Raw genomic sequence first — 17030 nt, 5'->3', positions numbered from 1 at the left:
AACACTGCTAATGAATAAATGGCAGCCTAGTGGACATTTTCACTGACTCAGTGCTTTTGGTCAGTGTTTCATTTTTTCCAGGGATTTTTTTTTTAATAAAAGAGGGTGAGAAGAGAGAGATTCCCACATACCCTCTTATTCAGAGTGAACTTTAATGGTAACAGCTTCTACACCAGCGAAAAAGTTGAGCAGATCTTCTAAATACTGCTTCAAGATGGTGTCATGACCGCTAGCTCTCCGCATGCGATGCCAAGTGTAGTCTGTTGGTCTTCGGATTCATGATGCCTTTCCCCTGTGTCTTTACTTTCATAGTCTGAAGTTAAAAACAAAGCCTTGAAGTTGGAAGAACTGCATTCCAAAATCAATGACCTTAAAGAATTAACAAAAAATCCAGAAACACCCACAGACCTTCAGGTAAGCAAAAGATGATTTTTGTAGTAAATACCACATAACAACCAATCACATCTTCCCTCCCAAAATACAAAATGAATATGTATGTGTGTACCTGTACATGTGTATATATGTCTGTATCACCATAATTCTTAGCCAACATGTGGGCTTTTTCATATACAGGGGTTAAACATTAGCATTAGTAAAATTATTTGTGTCAATTTCTGTTGCATATTTGCATTCCAAATATCATAATGCTATAATAAGGGTAGTTCTCTCTTCCTTGCAGGATTGTGAATGCATTAACAACCTGGTTGTTTCTTGGTGCATTTTATGTTTAGACAGGAATAGATACACCCCTCTTGATGAATATGTGTTCTTACTAACAATGTGCTAACCCTTTTACACCCTAAGTGGGCTAGAGGACAGGGATAGGGTTGCCAATGTCTGTTCACGGCCCTGTAAATGGTTCCAGTCCCAGGAACCATGAAGCAGATCAGGAAGGAACTGGGTTGGACAGGGAACCTGGGCTTCCCACATGCCCGAGCCCGAGAAGCACTCAGTGTGGTTGGTATGCTTTGACTGACACCTCACCAGCTCCTGGTTGACGTCTCTAGGGTATCTTGTCTCCTTTCTCTTCGAGGTGTTTATGTGTTTTTTTTTCCTTTTTATTGTCCTTGATTCTCTCTCTAACTGACTTAGCTGTGCTTGGTACTGATCCCAGGCATGGATGGGAGCGCTGGACGCTTCACCAGAAGCCAAGGAAGCGGCAGTCATGGTCACGCTGAGAAGAAGGGATGCTGATTACTGTCACATATATTTGGGACAGCAGAGGGCAATAAGCTATTGCAGAGTGAGGCTGGAGCAGGGCTTTGGGGTGTGAGCTCCCGTGTATCTCTCCTCTTCCATCCTACTCCTCCCCCACCCCAGGGAAGACACGAGAGATGCCTTTAGTCCTCTAGTATAGGTAGAAGAATTTCGGTGACACTGTTCAGGGGGCAGCTTCTTGTCCCCTTTAGTTGGCAGTCACCAACATCTGGTTTCTAAACCCCTGCCAGGCAGGCTGGATGATTTCTGATGTCTTTGCCAAAGAGTAAATGCTTGCATGGGTAACCTGCATCTCGGCAGCAGATGAGGTAGGCAAATTGGGGCGGGGATGAGTACCATTGTGTGGCCTCAGCCTGGAAGTTATGAGTAAAGGAAGAGATTACTCCTTGACCCCACAGCGTAAGGGCAGCTAAGTTGTCTAAGGGCTCTCCAGGGGATGGATGCAGAGATGTCTTGAGTATAGACAGGACAGAATAAAGAGGCAGTATAAAATGCACAGGCTCATCTAAGGATTCGAGCTGGGGTCCAGCAATGAGGGCATCTCCCTCCCAGAGGACCTCTAAACCTAGAGAAGTGAGGTTATGAGAGGCAGCTCACACTCACCCATGAGTCTTCAGTTCAGAAAACCTCACCCGCCTCCCTCTAGTCCAGGCTTGCGGAGCCAACAGCTGTGCCAAGCAGATATAGAAGCGTGGCAAAGCAAAAAGAATAGAGGTTCTTAGCTCCTTGCTTACAACTCTCTGATCCGGGAGTTAAGAAAAGACATCAAACCGTTATGTTTGATGATTTTGCCAAACAGCACTGACCTTTGAGATGTGGGATTAAGACCTTTTTCAGTTTAGAGTATTGTAATTCCCTTTATTAACTCAGAAGCCACAAAACTCAGCTTTCCTGAAATACCTCATCCCAGGAGAAGAAACAAAATAGCCCTACCGAACATCTTTTTTTTGTTGTTTTTTACTTTATTATTTTTTATTAATTTATAAAAGTTTCCATTTCTGCTCCTCCTCCCAACACCCTCCCACTCCCCCCACTTCCTTTCCTCCTCCCTCTCCATCCCTACCGAACATCTTACCAGATGAAATTGGTTCGCCATTAAACCTTATGGTTCCTCCAATCATCACATCCAGGCAGGCCTGTGTGACTGTTCCTTGTGGAGAATTAACAGCAGACTTTTGGTCCAGCTTTGCTTTGAGGATGTGCTCTTCCCTTCCCTGGAACCTCCATCCAAACCACACTCTATTGAAGTCCAGAGTTAGCTGCAGCCCTGCTCTTTGCCTTCACTCAATGTGTTTGGCAGCCCACACTCCCTGGTTTTCCATCCTGGGAAAAGCTATTAGTACTGGAGAGGCTTCCATGGTGAGCCTAATGTGTTCTCGATGGAGTTACGCGTAAACAGAATTCCAGGCGGGTGAGTGTGTTTTTGGTCCTCCCAGACACTCACGAACTCTTGCTTTATATTTAGTTTATAGAAGCAGACTTACGGCAGAAACTGGAGCACGCCAAAGAAACCACTGAGGAAGCAAAGGGAACCCTGAAGGATTTCACGGCCCAGAGTACCCAAGTGGAGAGGTTTGTCAAGGACATAACAACGTGGCTGATCAATGTGGAGGAATCGTTGGCCAGGTGTGCCCAAACTGGGACTTGCGAAGGGCTGAAGAAAGTCAAGGTAAGTCAAAAACTAACCTTCAGTGTTTCTACTTGAAGTCTAAAGTGATTCTCCTCGTTTGTGACTGTGAAGAACACATCATGTCTGCTTCTAGCCTCCCAGCAGAGTTAGTGGCATGAGAAGTAAATACAAGCATCAAAAGGCGGAAGACGGGTAAAAAGTTGATAGAATGTATTGCTGTCGGCTCTGCCTGCCAGGTGTGTGTGTGTGTGTGTGTGTGTGTGTGTGTGTGTGTGTGTTTGTAAAAGGGTAAAGACTATAGGGAGCTTGTTTGACTTTGCATCAATTTTTAAGTTTGAACCTCAAATGATTTATCATCCCTTAATTATCTTTGTGTTTAATTGGAACACTTTCATCTGTAGAATGCTGTGATTTTCTTTAAGTAAGGAAGTCATCCTACGTCCTCTCTTCATGTTAACAGATGACAACCCTGCTCAAGTGTTTGTAGAGTATGCATATTGTATTGACTTTTCAACATTGTTCTTTTGAAAAAGATCGTTTTCTCTTCGTGTGTGTGTGTGTGTGTGTGTGTGTGTGTGTGTATGTGTGTGACCTATAGTTCCGACACAAATCCACACAATGACCCACTGAACTGTGTGAGCAGCGATGGGTTTTAGATATAGACCCTGAACTCAAGGTTGCAGCTGAGATGCTATAACAACTTGCTAAATTTTCTTGAGATCCTAGATTATTGCCCAGATTCTAACCACTTGCTAATAGCTATTTGTTACCGAGTGGGACTGCCACATTTCACTAAAGAATCAATACAGGGCTGGGAGATGGCTCAGTTGGTAACCTGCTTGCTGGGTAAGCCTGAGGATGCACACTAACCTCTAAAAAAACTGCATTTGATTCAAAATTGTAACCTTAGTGCTGTGGATGGAGGCAGGCAAATCCTTGGACTTGGTCTGCCTAGTTGAGTCAGTTCAACCACAGACCCTGTCTTAAATAAATAAGGTGACCTCCAGACCAATGAGAGACCTTGTCTCAAAAAATAAGGTGACCTCCAGTTCAATAAGATACCCTGTCTCAAAAATCAAGATCGAAAGCTCCTGATGGTTTTCCTCTAAACTCTACATGCATGCATATATGTGTACATGCATACTTGTACACACTTGAATGAACAGGTACACACACACACACACACACACACACAAGATAGATTCTATAAAGATCTCTCTCAGTCTTTCTCTCTCTCTCTCTCTCTCTCTATATATATATATATATATGTATGTGTGTGTATAACTTATATATATGCTTAAATATTGTATTTATTGTATTTACATCATTTCTATCCTAACCCTTCCCCTTCTACTCCTTCTATGTCACCCCCTTCCTCTCAAATTCATAACCTACCTCTTCTTAAATTATTATTATTGTTGTTGTTGTTATAATTATTATTATATTGTTGAGTATAACCTACTGAGTCCATTTAATATTAATCATATGTACATGTGTTTATGGCTGACCAACTGGTACTGGTTAACCTATCAGGGAGCCTGACCCTAGAGAAAACTGAATCTCCCTATCTCAACAGTCATTAACTATCTGTAGCTCTTTGTCTAGGGACGAGGCCTTATGAGATTCCCTCCATCCGTGCTGAGGTGTCAACTGGTATTGTCATTGTACTTATCTTGTTTAGGTGACCACACTGATAAGGTTTCATGAGTATAGCTCCTTACCATATATAAAAGATGCTTATGTTTGCTTGTTTCAGTTTTCCAAGACAGGGTTTCTCTATATAACACTCTTAGTTGTCTCGCTTTGTAGATCAGGCTGACCTCGAACTCACTGAGGTCCACTTGCCTCTGCCTCCCAAGTGCTGGGATTAAAGGCTGCACCACCATTGCCAGGCTAGAAGACTCATTTAAATCCCACCCACGAATACACACAACTGAGGAGGTTTCTACATTGTTAATTTCAGATTTTAAAAAATACCAGAGTGAAATAATGATATTATTTCTCTTGAATGGTATAAGCGTCCTGCATAGTATATTCACAGTATGCTTTTACCACATAGGACATACAAAAAGAACTTCAAAGTCAACAAAAGAACATCAGCTCCACCCAAGAAAATCTCAACGGTCTATGCCGGAAGTACCACTCAGTGGAGTTGGAGAGCCTGGGCAGGGCAATGACTGGACTAATAAAGAAACATGAAGCCACGAGCCAGCTATGCTCCCAAACCCAGGCCAGCATCCAGGAGTCGCTGGAAAAACACTTCAGTGGTGAGTTGAAGGGCTTTAGTCTGAATCACTGCTTATGAGAGGTTGTTTGGACCAAAGGCTATTCAGAAACTGCCAGTAAAAGTCTGAGCAAACCTTCAAGTGCGATTAGTGTTTTAAATTCGTTCATGCTCTGAGATTGGGTAACCGCTCTGTTCCAGGAGCTCTAACCTCTCAAAGAATGTTTTCCCATTCTCTTTGAGAAAATGGGAGTCTACCCGTCGTGATTATTCTGACCTTCCATATAATAGCTTATGCACATGAAGAACTACCTCTGTTCAAGAGGTCAGCAACTGCTACCCGAATAGCTAAGGACACTTTTTCACGCTAGGATGAGTCATTGCTGTAAACATGGATGTTGGGAGAGGCCGTAGCAATGAAAGCCAAATGGTTCAGAAAATTCCCTCTCTCTGTCTCTATTCTGAGAATCTTTGTTCCACTCTGATGTGGAGGCATAGTGGCTTTCTAAGTCAAAGTAGGAAGTGACCATAAAAGAAATCTTTCAGGGATGGGGAGAGGGCTTATGGGTAAGTAGCTTGCTGTTGAAGCATGGGGGACTGAGTCTGGATCCCCTGCACGTACACAAAAAGCTGTCTCTGGTGGCCTATGTCTGTATTCTTAGTGCTGGGAAGGCAGAGATGGCTAAACACCTTCAGTGCACTAGCCAACTAGTCTGATCAAATCCTGAATCCCAGGTCAGTGAAAAACCCTATCTCAGAAAATAAAGACGGATGAAAACAGAGGAAGACAGCTGATGTAGACTTCTGGCCTCCACACAGATGCACACAAAAGCACATGCGAACACATAACATGTGGACACACATGCAAATGCAAACATATACATGCGCACATACGTCTTTAGCACTCTTGAGCATGTTTCTCCTGGCATTCTTACAAATTCTTTCCCAAAATAGAAGGAAATCAAACATTCCAAGTATTTTAGTACTTTTCAGTCTCTTTGAGGTAACTTCTTCACCCTAAATACTCATGACTATTGATTACTTTATATTTTCTATCTTATTGTTTTCTCTTTGAAGTATTTTTAAAAGCAGGATGAAATGGGCTGGAAACAGCAATAATTTATTGTGACAGTCCTAGGACCACACTCAACATTTTGGATTTATCTCTTCTTTTGTTCATTTTCAAAAGATTCTATGCAGGAATTCCAAGAATGGTTTTCAGGAGCAAAAACAGCATCCAGAAACTCTTCTGATCTAACTGGTGATAGTCAAGTTCTTGAAGCCAGGCTCCAGGATCTTCAGGTATGGATGCAATGATATTGATATGGATTCCGTGATGCTGGATGCTGATGTGGATGCCATGATGCTGAAATGGATACCATGGTGCTAATGTGGATACTGTGGTGTTGATATGGATACCATGGTGCTGATGTGGATACTATGATGCTGATGTGGGTACCGTGATGCTGATGTCAATGTTGTGATGCTGATGTGGATGCTGTGATGCTGCTTTGGATGCTGTGATGTTGATGTGAATGTCATGATGTTGATGTGGATGCTGTGATGCTGCTTTGGATGCCATTATACTGATGTGGATTCCGTGATGCTAATGTAGATTTTGTGGTGCTGATGTGGATGCCCTGATGCTGATGAGGATGTCGTGATGCTAATGTCCTTTCTTCCTAGACACACTCACTGCCTTGGGCAAGACCCAGGCTGCTTCCTCCTGTTTCGTTGCCTGAGCCTTCTTATTTTGGTCTATCTTTTCTTCTTTCAATTATGGAGTTGGGCTGTTGAATCAGAAGGTGTTAGGAAACAAGGAAAGTCACAGGAAAACAAAAGCAAGCTTGGAACTGTCTATATCTTGTTTTTAACCCACTGGCCATTCTTTAAAAGTCATTCAAAATGAAACTTTATTATTTATTTTTAGTTCTTTGAGATAGGGTTTCTCTTTGTAGCCCTGACTGACCTGGAACTCAGTCTGTGGACCACGCTGACCTCAAACTCACAGAGATCTACCTTTCTCTGCCTCCAGAGTGCTGGGATTAAAGGTGTACACCACCACTGCCCGGATATTTTAACTTTTATAGCAGTAAAATCATTAATATTTTCTAAAACTATTGGGGAGCTTTGAAGAGTTGTTTGTTGTCTTCTTTTTTTAAGGAAAAAACACACACCTTGTGTTTTGTTTTGTTTAAATTTGGGGCCTGTATGTAGAAATGTATTCAAACCAGAGTAATGGCTATTACAGGCTATTTAGGTTTTATTGACTGAAGAAAATATATGCGCTTGGGAAGATGGCTATTGCAAAGCAGAATTCAAGAAGAGTATCTTCAAGTGAGATTTTGTCCAGGGTTTCACAGGCATTTTTCTGAATAGAGCACAAGTCTAAGTATTGCAAAACCAATGTTTTGAGGGTTTTATTTGTTTGATTTTCTTGTCATTGTTTTATTTTCTTCATTTTATGTTTTTGGTTTGGGGGAATTTTTGGTTAATGTTTGTTTGTTTGTTTTTTGAGACGGGTTTTCTCTGTATAACAACCCCAACTATCCTGGAACTTACTGTATAGACCAGGCTGGTCTTGAACTCACAGAGAACCACTTGCCTCTCCTCCAGAGTGCTGAGATTAAAGGCGTGTGGCCACACTCCCAGCTCCAATGTTTATTTTTAGAAATCAATGAGGGCTGGTGTGGTGGTGCAAGCCTGTAATCCTGGCACTTGGTGCTGACACGAGAGGCTGTAAGGTTTAATGCCAGCCTACACTCCATGAGACAACTATCCAAAAGAATCTCTGTTAGGAACACGAGAATGGTATGCCCCATTGGGTGATAAAATACTGTGAATATCTCACTCTGTCAGAAGCCAGGTTATTGTTTCATGGACAGGTCTGGTTTTTCAAGAGGCATGGTAAATTCAGAGGAGAATTGTCCCCCATATTGTAGAATTCCACAGAGAAATGTCCAGGTGACAATCAAAGGAACATTCTGGAGTTTTGGAGACATGAACAGCATTAAGTTCTGGGCTTCCCTTGCTCTGTGGAAACCCAGGCATAGATCTTTAGAGGAAGAGGTGCGTGTAAAGAAAGGAAGGACCGTTCTGAGGACTACACTTTGTGCAAAGTAGAAGAGAGAAGAGAAGGAAGAGGCAGAGTAACCATCTCGTCAGCAGACTACTATGCCAGCCAGTGAGGAGATGGGAGCGGAGCTAGGAGACTGGGGCATTAAGAACAGAACACTGAGGACAGGACCCTCATGAGAATCTCTTCTTTTCCAGTTCACTGCTCTCAGTTTCTTCTCAGTTCCGATTGCTGTCCTGCCTTGTGCTGCCTCAGTTAGGAGCCTTAATTTTATCAACCGCATGCTTCCTTCTCAATCTAATCTCCTTAGACCCTTTTCCAGTAGACGAAGCTTTGCTTCACGCTTACTTCATTCCCTCGGCTCAGCATTGTAATGAAGAACCTCGTTTATAATAGCAGATGTCTATATTACCTTGACTTCCAGGGTGTCCTGGACTCAGTCAGTGATGGGCAGAGCAAGCTGGATGCCGTAACTGAGGAAGGACAAACTCTGTACGCACACCTGCCCAAGCAAACTGTTAGTAGCATCCAAGAACAAATCACAAAGGCCAATGAAGAGTTCCAAGCGTTTCTGAAGCAGTGCCTTAAAGACAAGCAGGCTCTCCAGGACTGTGCTTCAGAGCTGGGGAGGTAGGTTGTGAAAATAGTTGTGGCTTTCACTACACGCAGAAAGCGTTTTTCAAGGGCTTAATGGGAAAAATTCGTGCGAAGACACAATCGTACTTGAACTCTGAGTTTCAATTATAATGAACATTGACCTGCCTTCCTCACAGGTTAATAAAATAATGGATGACGGCTTCTGAACGTTTCATTTGGCTTTGTTTCCTGTGTAGGAACAAAAGCCAAGGATTTGTATCCCCTGAATTACAAATGACATGACTGTGTGCCATTTCAGTCAATTTGGGTAACTTGGGGTATTAGAGACAGTTTTCCCCACCTTGTTGTGTTCATGTCTGCTAGGATAATCTTGGTAGCAAATAATTAATGGATTTCAGGAACCTAGAGTCCAATCAGTTCACACACACACACACACACACACACACTGTCTTCTTTGTGACAGTCTGATCATTTAAGGGAGCTTCTTGCTGAATTTTCTCTATAAACTGAAAATCCATGAGGCCTTCATTGCCGCAAGAAGAGATGTAACTTAGCTTTAGAGACAGTAGTAGACACACGAAGATTTCTCTAAGACGGTTTTCCTTTCTTTAGCTTTGAGGATCAGCACAGAAAGCTGAGCTTGTGGGTCCATGAGATGGAGGAAAAGTTAAGCACAGAAAACCTGGGGGAGAGCAAACAGCATATGTCCGAGAAGAAGAACGAAGTCCATAAAGCTGAGATGTTCCTGGGAGAACTCTTGGCTGCCAGGTACGGTGCAGAAATGGAGTGGGTTATTACTTTGCCGACGTCTTTTAGGTCGATCAATTAGCTGCAGGCTTGATTGCTGGTTGATTGTTACTGGTTTGTTAGGGTTGGTTTCTTCTGTCCCTGAACATCTCAGCTACCAGGCTGCATTCTTGATGGCTGTGTGGGCACAGATAGTAAGCATGGGCAGAAATAAGTAGTTTGTGTATATCCTTGTTTCCACTCTGTCCCTTTTCTCTCTGACTTCAGCTTAGCTTTTAGAGATTTTGTTGATGGTCCTGCACTTTCCTTCCTGGCATTAGCTTGTGTTGATTATGGCCAGAAGAAGCACGCCTAAGAAAACTACAAAACTACACTGAGAAAAACACAACTGGGAACCACAAGTCCCATTCATTTCTTCACACGCAGTAGCTCCCAGCTGTCGTCCTTACAATACTGAGAGTGTCATGAGAGCTATGGCCACTAGGTCTCGCCCTCTGTTCATTCAGCTCCTTTGCAGTATCTCTGCATTTCTGCCCTGGCTCCTCTCCTGGACAGAGTCCCCTTATCTTTTGACATCGCCGCCATTGGCAGTGTTTTGCTCCTTATATTCTTGCTCCGCCCCTAGCACTTTCCCTCTCTGCCTCTCTAACCTAAGGTAAAAGGCTTCCTACCAGGAAGTGCAGCTTGATCTAGAGCAAGGGCTCCTCAGTGACCCTCCAGAAGGGCAATGCTAATCTATATAAAGCAGAAAATGGCAGGGTCTACTCTGCTTAATCAAACAAATCAATGAAATTATAGCCTGAGAAAAAATGACCGAATTCTGACCATGCTCCATCTTTATTTTCACTGAGTCCTATTTATATTCAAACACGCCAATGTTCATTGTCTTAAAGAACAACCAGGTAAACATGGCACAGCAGAGTGCGTATCATGACTAAAATCATGCTGTAGTATCTGTGGAGCTGTGCCCAGGACCCCAGTGGAGATCAAGATCCATGAGCACCCGATTACATAAACTGGGGTGTTGCTTCATCTAACCTGCTTCTGTCCTCCCACGGCTGGGATTGGCTCTTGATTGCTTATAATAGACTGCGAAGTAGATGTCATGGTGTTGGTCAACGCGTAGTGAGAAAGAGAGAAGTCTATGTTCTCTCAATACAGATACGATTATTTGAAATATATATTCAGTATATTGCTGGTTGAATCTGCAGATGTGGAACCAGAGGATAAAGTCACCATGGGCACAGTACTTGTTGCTACTGAATTTGATAACTATTGAGACATGCCCCTGGAATGCTTTGGTTCTATCTCTGGGCACCTCTCAGGGATTTCATTTCTTACCACCTCACATTCCCATTATTTGGGAAAAAATAGACAATGTTGACAGAATTAAGAAAATGATAACATCACTTTTACTAATTTCCTGAAAATGAGGCTTATTTTGCTTTCCAAATCTTGAATCTTACACAGTTACAATATAAGTCGACCAAGCCCACGCCTGCCTTGCGCACAGACATCGTAAATGACCTCTGACTCCATTTCTTCCCAGCTGCTGCTCACATTTATCCCTATCTCTCCTGATATCATTATTCTGAAACTGCACAGAAGCCAGTGGCCCAACACCAAATTCATTGTCTTTTGTGTCTCTCACGACCAATTGCCCTTTATCAGTGCCCAAGTGTGCATGGGTATGTGTGCATGCGGAAGCCAGAAGATAACCTTAGCTCTTGTTCCTTAGACATTGTTCTGGGAGGTCTCTCTCTCAGCAGCGACTCTTCAAGCACAATGGGCTGGCGACTAGTGAGCCCTAGAGATACCGTAGTCTATCTGTCTGTCTCCACCTCCCAGCCCCGGAATTATAAGTGTGCACACCACCGTGCCTGGCCTTTACTATGTTTCTAATACTTGCGACGTTGAGAGACACATAATTGTTGAAATGTCACTCTCTGGTATTCTAGGACCAGATGCTAAGACCTCTAGTGTGTTTGACTTGGGGTCTTTCCTTACCAACTGGCCACTTACAGCAGCAACACAGTTCTCCTCGGTCACATTCTCATGCTATGTCACCTCCTTTTGGGGGCCTTTTTGGGGGTCTCACTATGTAGACCACGCTGGCCTCTGACCAACCATCTCTCTACCTCAGTCTACCAAATGCTGGGGTTATGAGTGTGCGCCACCACACTGAGCCAATGCCCCCTACTGCTGCCTGGTTGTGTGCTACTTGCTTCTCCCAATCATCTGGGTATGTCATAAAGTGCCCAGTCCTTCAAATATTAGAGGGACATATCCCACGGAAAAGCATAAAGACCCGAGGTTCAGGAATGTTTGCCATCCATTGAGCAAACCATCTTGTAGTAGCAGTGAAATGTTTTATATTAGTTATTACGTAACTCGAGACAGGTACACTATATCACGTAACACACCTTTCTGCTCACTACGCAGATTGATTCTAAATTCCCCAGTGTCTTACAGAGGGGGAGTCATGTTGGATAACCATATCTCAGAGTGACTCAAAAGATGCTGTTCAAATAGGAGTCACTCAGAGACAGTCAGTTATAGATAGTACACATTATGTTCTTTTCCTAGTATGGTGTATGTGTGTATATGTGTGTGTGTGTGTGTGTGTGTGTGTGTGTGTAGTTTATGCATGTCTGCACTTATACATGTTGAGGACAGACGTCAGCAATGGCTATCTACAGAAGTTATTCTCCCCTTAGGTTTTTGAGGTATTCTCTAGGGCAACTGGCCAGAGAACTCTAGGGACCCATCTGTCTCGGCATCCTTGGCACGGAAATTGTAGGCATGTGTTAACATGTCAAGAGTTTTACATGGGTTCTGGAGATCAAAACTCAGGTCCTCGTGCATGCATGATGGGCCCTTTTTGCCAACTGAGCCACCTCCACAACTGCCCAACAGTTCTGATAATGACATCTTGTTCCTGCTGATTCGCAAGGCTTTCCCCAATAAACGTGCTCTTGAGAAGTTCAGGCTCCCTTGACTGGTGTTTATAGAGGCTTTGAACTAAAGGGGAATGAAGAAATGAGAGCCAAGAATACAAAATCCCACTTCCTAGGATTATGGGGCTTTGTTGCTTTGCTCTGTTTTGGTTGTAGTTGATTGGACTCGCGTAAATGTAACTAAAAATAGAAAGTTCTATTTTTAAAAAACCCTAAGAAAATAATTTCAAATGTTCCCACCATGGAAAATATGTGGAGTATGTGAGGTGATGGCTCCATTAACCAGCTTGATTCAACCACCCCACATTGTGCTCATAAGCCGCCGCATTGCTGCATACGCCATACATTTACATGGCCATGAACTATTACTTTGTAATTAAAAAAAGGAAAAACATCAACAGCAGCAAAGCAAAACACAGCTGGTCAAGTTGCACTATGAACTCAGAACATTACAACCAAGTCATGCAAGGGTTTGAGTTCTTTTCTCTGGATCCAATTAACATAGCTCCAAGCTGTGAGGACCATGGTGCTCAAGGTACACCAAGGAAGCCCATTGGCTCCTAAGATGACATTTGAAAGCAGCTTCCCCCACCCCACAATGTCCCACAATGCCTAGCATTGTGTCAGGTCCTGGAGATGGAGATGGATTCAGTTACTTGACTTCCAGACAGTGATGACCTGTGGATAGAGTCAGGGATATTAGGTTAGGGGATAAGACATGAGGTAGAGGCACGGGAATTCTGCACTTATTGCCTGCCTGTCTCTGGTTGTTATGGATACTGCCTAAGGGTGGGATACCTGTGTCGTGGCATGAAGAGGCAGCTCAGAAAGTAATAGGCAAACAGAATTTTCATGGAGGGGCACCAACTTTATTCATTACCTCTCTTGTTGCCAAGACAAAATACTCAACAGAAGCGACTTAAGGCAGGAAGTCTTGATTCTGGCTTAAGGTTTGAAAGGATATAGTCATCGTGATGGGAATGGCATGGCAGTAGGAGACCAGCCATCTGGTCACCCTGCTTCAGCCATCAGGAAGCACAGAATGAATGGGAACTGGAGCAAGGCTATAAAATGCCAAGGCCTCAGTGACCCATTCTCCAGCAAGGATCTACCTCCCAAAATTTCCACAAACTTCCCAAACATCCCCAGCTGCTGGGAATCAAGTATCTAGATCCAGGAGCCAGTGGGGGACATTTCACATCCAAGCTATTACTTCCACATCAGAGCATGGGGACCTTTCATAGTTAGGATAGCAAACCGGAGTGGAGAAATGCTAGAGGGAGTATGAGCCCACTTCCTGGACCGAATTTGTAGAGAGACGTAGGCTCTGTCACCAGAACTTGTAGATGGAGACATGGCAGAAATGGACTCACATTCCCTGACAGGTGTTGACCACACTAAGAAGGCAAGTAGCCAGACCTCAGCGTCTTAAAGTTGTATCTGCCATGAGCTCTTGTCTGGATCCTGATCCAATGTCAACAGCCATTTTTCACTCCTCTGGATCCAGAATCCTGGAACTAAAAAAAGAAATTCTATTTGTCTAGAGAGTCCCTTGACAAGCTCTCCCAGAGAGGGCAGCTCCTCAGCAAAGAAAGCCACGGCGCAGGGAAGGGAAGCCGCCGGTGTGCTCAACTCCTTACCAGCTACCAGAACCTTCTCAGAGTGACCAAGGAGCGGCTGCGCAGCTGTCAGCTGGCCCTGCAGGAGCACGAAGCTCTGGAAGAAGCCATGCAGAGCATGTGGTCCCGGGTAAAGGATGTGCAAGACAGGTTGGCTTGTGCGGAGAGCACTGTCGGGGACAAGGAGACTTTGGAGGGGCGGCTGTCGCAGATTCAGGTATGTGCAGCCCACACCTGCTGTCCATTGCTCTCATTGGATGTACAGAGTCTGGGATTGGTCCCTGTTGTCTGGGAAGTGTCAAACGAAAATGTGGGAGATGGGGAGGGGGGGTGTTTATTTTCCTTTTGGGAAGGGAACATTTTTTGGTTTGTTAACAGCTTCAGTTTTATTTGTTTATTTGTTTGTTTGTTTGTTTCATTTGGTGGTTAACCATCAAAGCTTACTACATGCCTACTGTGTTACAAGTACTATGAGAATTGCTGGGGATATGGGAATAGTAGGTAATACCCATGTTCCCAGAGGCCAGCGACCAGTGTGTAAGCTGCTACAGCAGAGCGTGGGTCCTGCCTGCGAACTGAGTGACAGGTTTCTTTGCAAACACAAGGCCCACCTCCAGTCATCATGACCTTGAGCAGCGGGAATTAGCCAGGCAAGGAAGAAAGGAAAGGTTACTGTGCATCTTCATTGCCTAAATTAATTTTCTCCCACTTGAAATCAATCAACAACATTGTGATTACTGGCTGGTGGCCCAAAGTTTTTCAAGAATTTACGTTGATCTTTAGACCTTGCATGCCCCGATATCTAGCTTATGTTATTCTAGGCTAGAGTTTGTGTTAATTTGTTGCTTTCATTTTACGGTGAGATGTTCCTACCTTAATTATCTTGCCGGGACAGCAGAAAGTGCATGCATCAGTGTGTATTGCTTGCAGCCCTATCTTTCCTCAGTCTCCATTCATGTATTTTTTAGAGTTTCTCATCAGCCCGGAGCTCCCATACCAGGCTAGGCTTGCTGGCTCGAGATCCCTGGATCTGCCTCTCTCTGCCTCCCCAGAGCTAAGATTACAAGCACATGCCACCACTCCCAGCTTTTTATGTGGCTGCTGGGGAATTGAACTCGGATCTTTGTGTTTCCGAACTGAGCTTCGCTCTAGGCTGTGACTCCTTCGCTCTAGGGAAGAGCCGTTGTTTAGCACGGCAGGTTTTCATGTGCCCACTAACAACATCTCCCTCTCCCTCCGCAGGACATTCTCCTCATGAGAGGGGAGGGAGAAGTAAAGCTGAATATGGCCATCGGCAAAGGGGACCAGGCTATAAGAAGCAGCAACAAGGAGGGTCAACAGGCCATTCAGGCTCAGTTGGAGACACTTAAAACAACATGGGCTGACGTCATGAGTTCTGCCCTCCGTGCGCAAAGGTATAAAACCTTCTCTTAATGCTTATTTGCTCAAATAAAATGCAGACATTTCATAAGGCCATGTCACAGCACCAAGACAGCCTGTGGTAGAGCTGCCTAGCATGTGAACTTTCCTATGTGCAAACATGCCCGCCTTTGCCTGTGTTATATTCCCCATGGAGCGAAGACTAGTGCTGGTATGCCAGCGTGTCTCGCTTCTGTTTTCTTTTCAAAATATTTTTGTCCCTCACCCCCTCCACACACACAACCCCTCAGCATCCACATCCCCACCCCAGCGTCTCACATGGAATCTTGCACATAATACAAGCTTGGGAAAATACCTTTTTTAAAAGCCAAGAACATGGGATTCTTTAATAGCTTCTAGCTATTTAAAGGCATGCGTAGGGAATGCTGCCAACCAATTGCAGTGTTGACAACTGAGCTTAACACGTACATCTGTTCCTCACCCCTGAGTCATCATACCTAGCTGGTGATCTCAGAAATGTGGGGGGTGTTTCTGATTGTCACAGTGATACAGATATCTAGGCATTTAGTAACTACAGTGTGAAGAACTGAAGTTCTACAAAGTGGAAAACGTTCTTATGCTGCAGTCCTGAAGCCATTAAGAATTCTGTAGAGCTTCAGCAATATGGCCTGACCCAGCTAATACACGGAACCTAAAAAGGTGATCCAAAGAGGTTCACAGTAGAATGGTGGTTACCAGAGTCCAGGAAACATGTTGGGGAGGTAGAATGGGAGAGCATGCTCCATGGGTGCAAATAAAGTTACGTAAGAGCAAGAGAATCTGCAGTGTTTCTCCTTATATAGCAGGATGAAGAAAGGTCACAATTATACAATACACATTTCAAAAACCAAGGAGGAAGTGTAGTAAAATATCTCACCATAGAATGAACATGGAGCGTGTTCAAGAGAAATGTGTTTAGCTTGATTTAAACACAGGTGTCCGTGTATTAAATACAATATGGCCCCATTAATATGCCCAACTTTTTGTGTCATTCAAAAATTGAAGTTGGTAGGAAAGAAGAAAAGAAAGAAGAATGGGAAGGAGGGGCCAGAGTGCAGGCCTACCCTGTATCAGTCGCTGATGGAGAAGTAGAGAAAATTTCATGGTTATTTTTTAAGAATGAAAAGTCTTTACTTTCTCTGGATCTTTTCTCAAATTATATGTACCTCTCCAGCTTTCTTGTTGGGCAAGTAACTTCCACTGAGAATTAGACTAAATCACATCCCAGAACCCATGTTCTGAAAACTCTCTGCCCTTCAACGACTCCAGAAGTGGGTTCCCAAAGTAACTGCAGCATATAGCTGAATGAGATATGGAGGGCTCATTGCAGGCCAGAAGAAGCCCTGCAGCTGTCTCCCACCAAACAGGCACCACCCAGGGCATCTAACTTCGCGTGGGTTTTCTTTGCTTTGAATTTTGGTTTTCATATTAAGAGGAAGTAGCTTTTTAGGCAAACAGGGCATTGTATCTTTGTCAGAACTCCTACTGATCAGCAAAGAAAAGAGTCAGGTCCCATGGGGGCGCTCCCATCCTATAGTAGGCT

At 43.8% G+C, this 17030-nt stretch overlaps 1 protein-coding gene across 1 annotated transcript in view; it reads left to right on the top strand.

The window, feature by feature from the left end:
- The window catches only part of Syne1 (spectrin repeat containing nuclear envelope protein 1), a 477339-nt gene that overhangs the window by 203293 nt on the left and 257016 nt on the right, over window positions 1–17030 (top strand). The window contains exons 46-53 of the mRNA XM_087912026.1: window positions 313–414; window positions 2684–2887; window positions 4908–5115; window positions 6262–6374; window positions 8573–8778; window positions 9358–9513; window positions 13994–14285; window positions 15311–15483. Coding sequence (XP_087768152.1) covers window positions 313–414; window positions 2684–2887; window positions 4908–5115; window positions 6262–6374; window positions 8573–8778; window positions 9358–9513; window positions 13994–14285; window positions 15311–15483 — 1454 coding nt within the window. The remainder of the gene's footprint in view (window positions 1–312; window positions 415–2683; window positions 2888–4907; window positions 5116–6261; window positions 6375–8572; window positions 8779–9357; window positions 9514–13993; window positions 14286–15310; window positions 15484–17030) is intronic.

The sequence above is a fragment of the Myodes glareolus genome, chromosome 1, assembly GCF_982192425.1.
Source record: "Myodes glareolus chromosome 1, mMyoGla1.1, whole genome shotgun sequence".
Lineage (NCBI taxonomy): Eukaryota > Metazoa > Chordata > Mammalia > Rodentia > Cricetidae > Myodes > Myodes glareolus.
The sequence above is the reverse complement of the archived record's forward strand: the minus strand, read 5'-3'. Positions and strand labels throughout refer to the sequence as shown.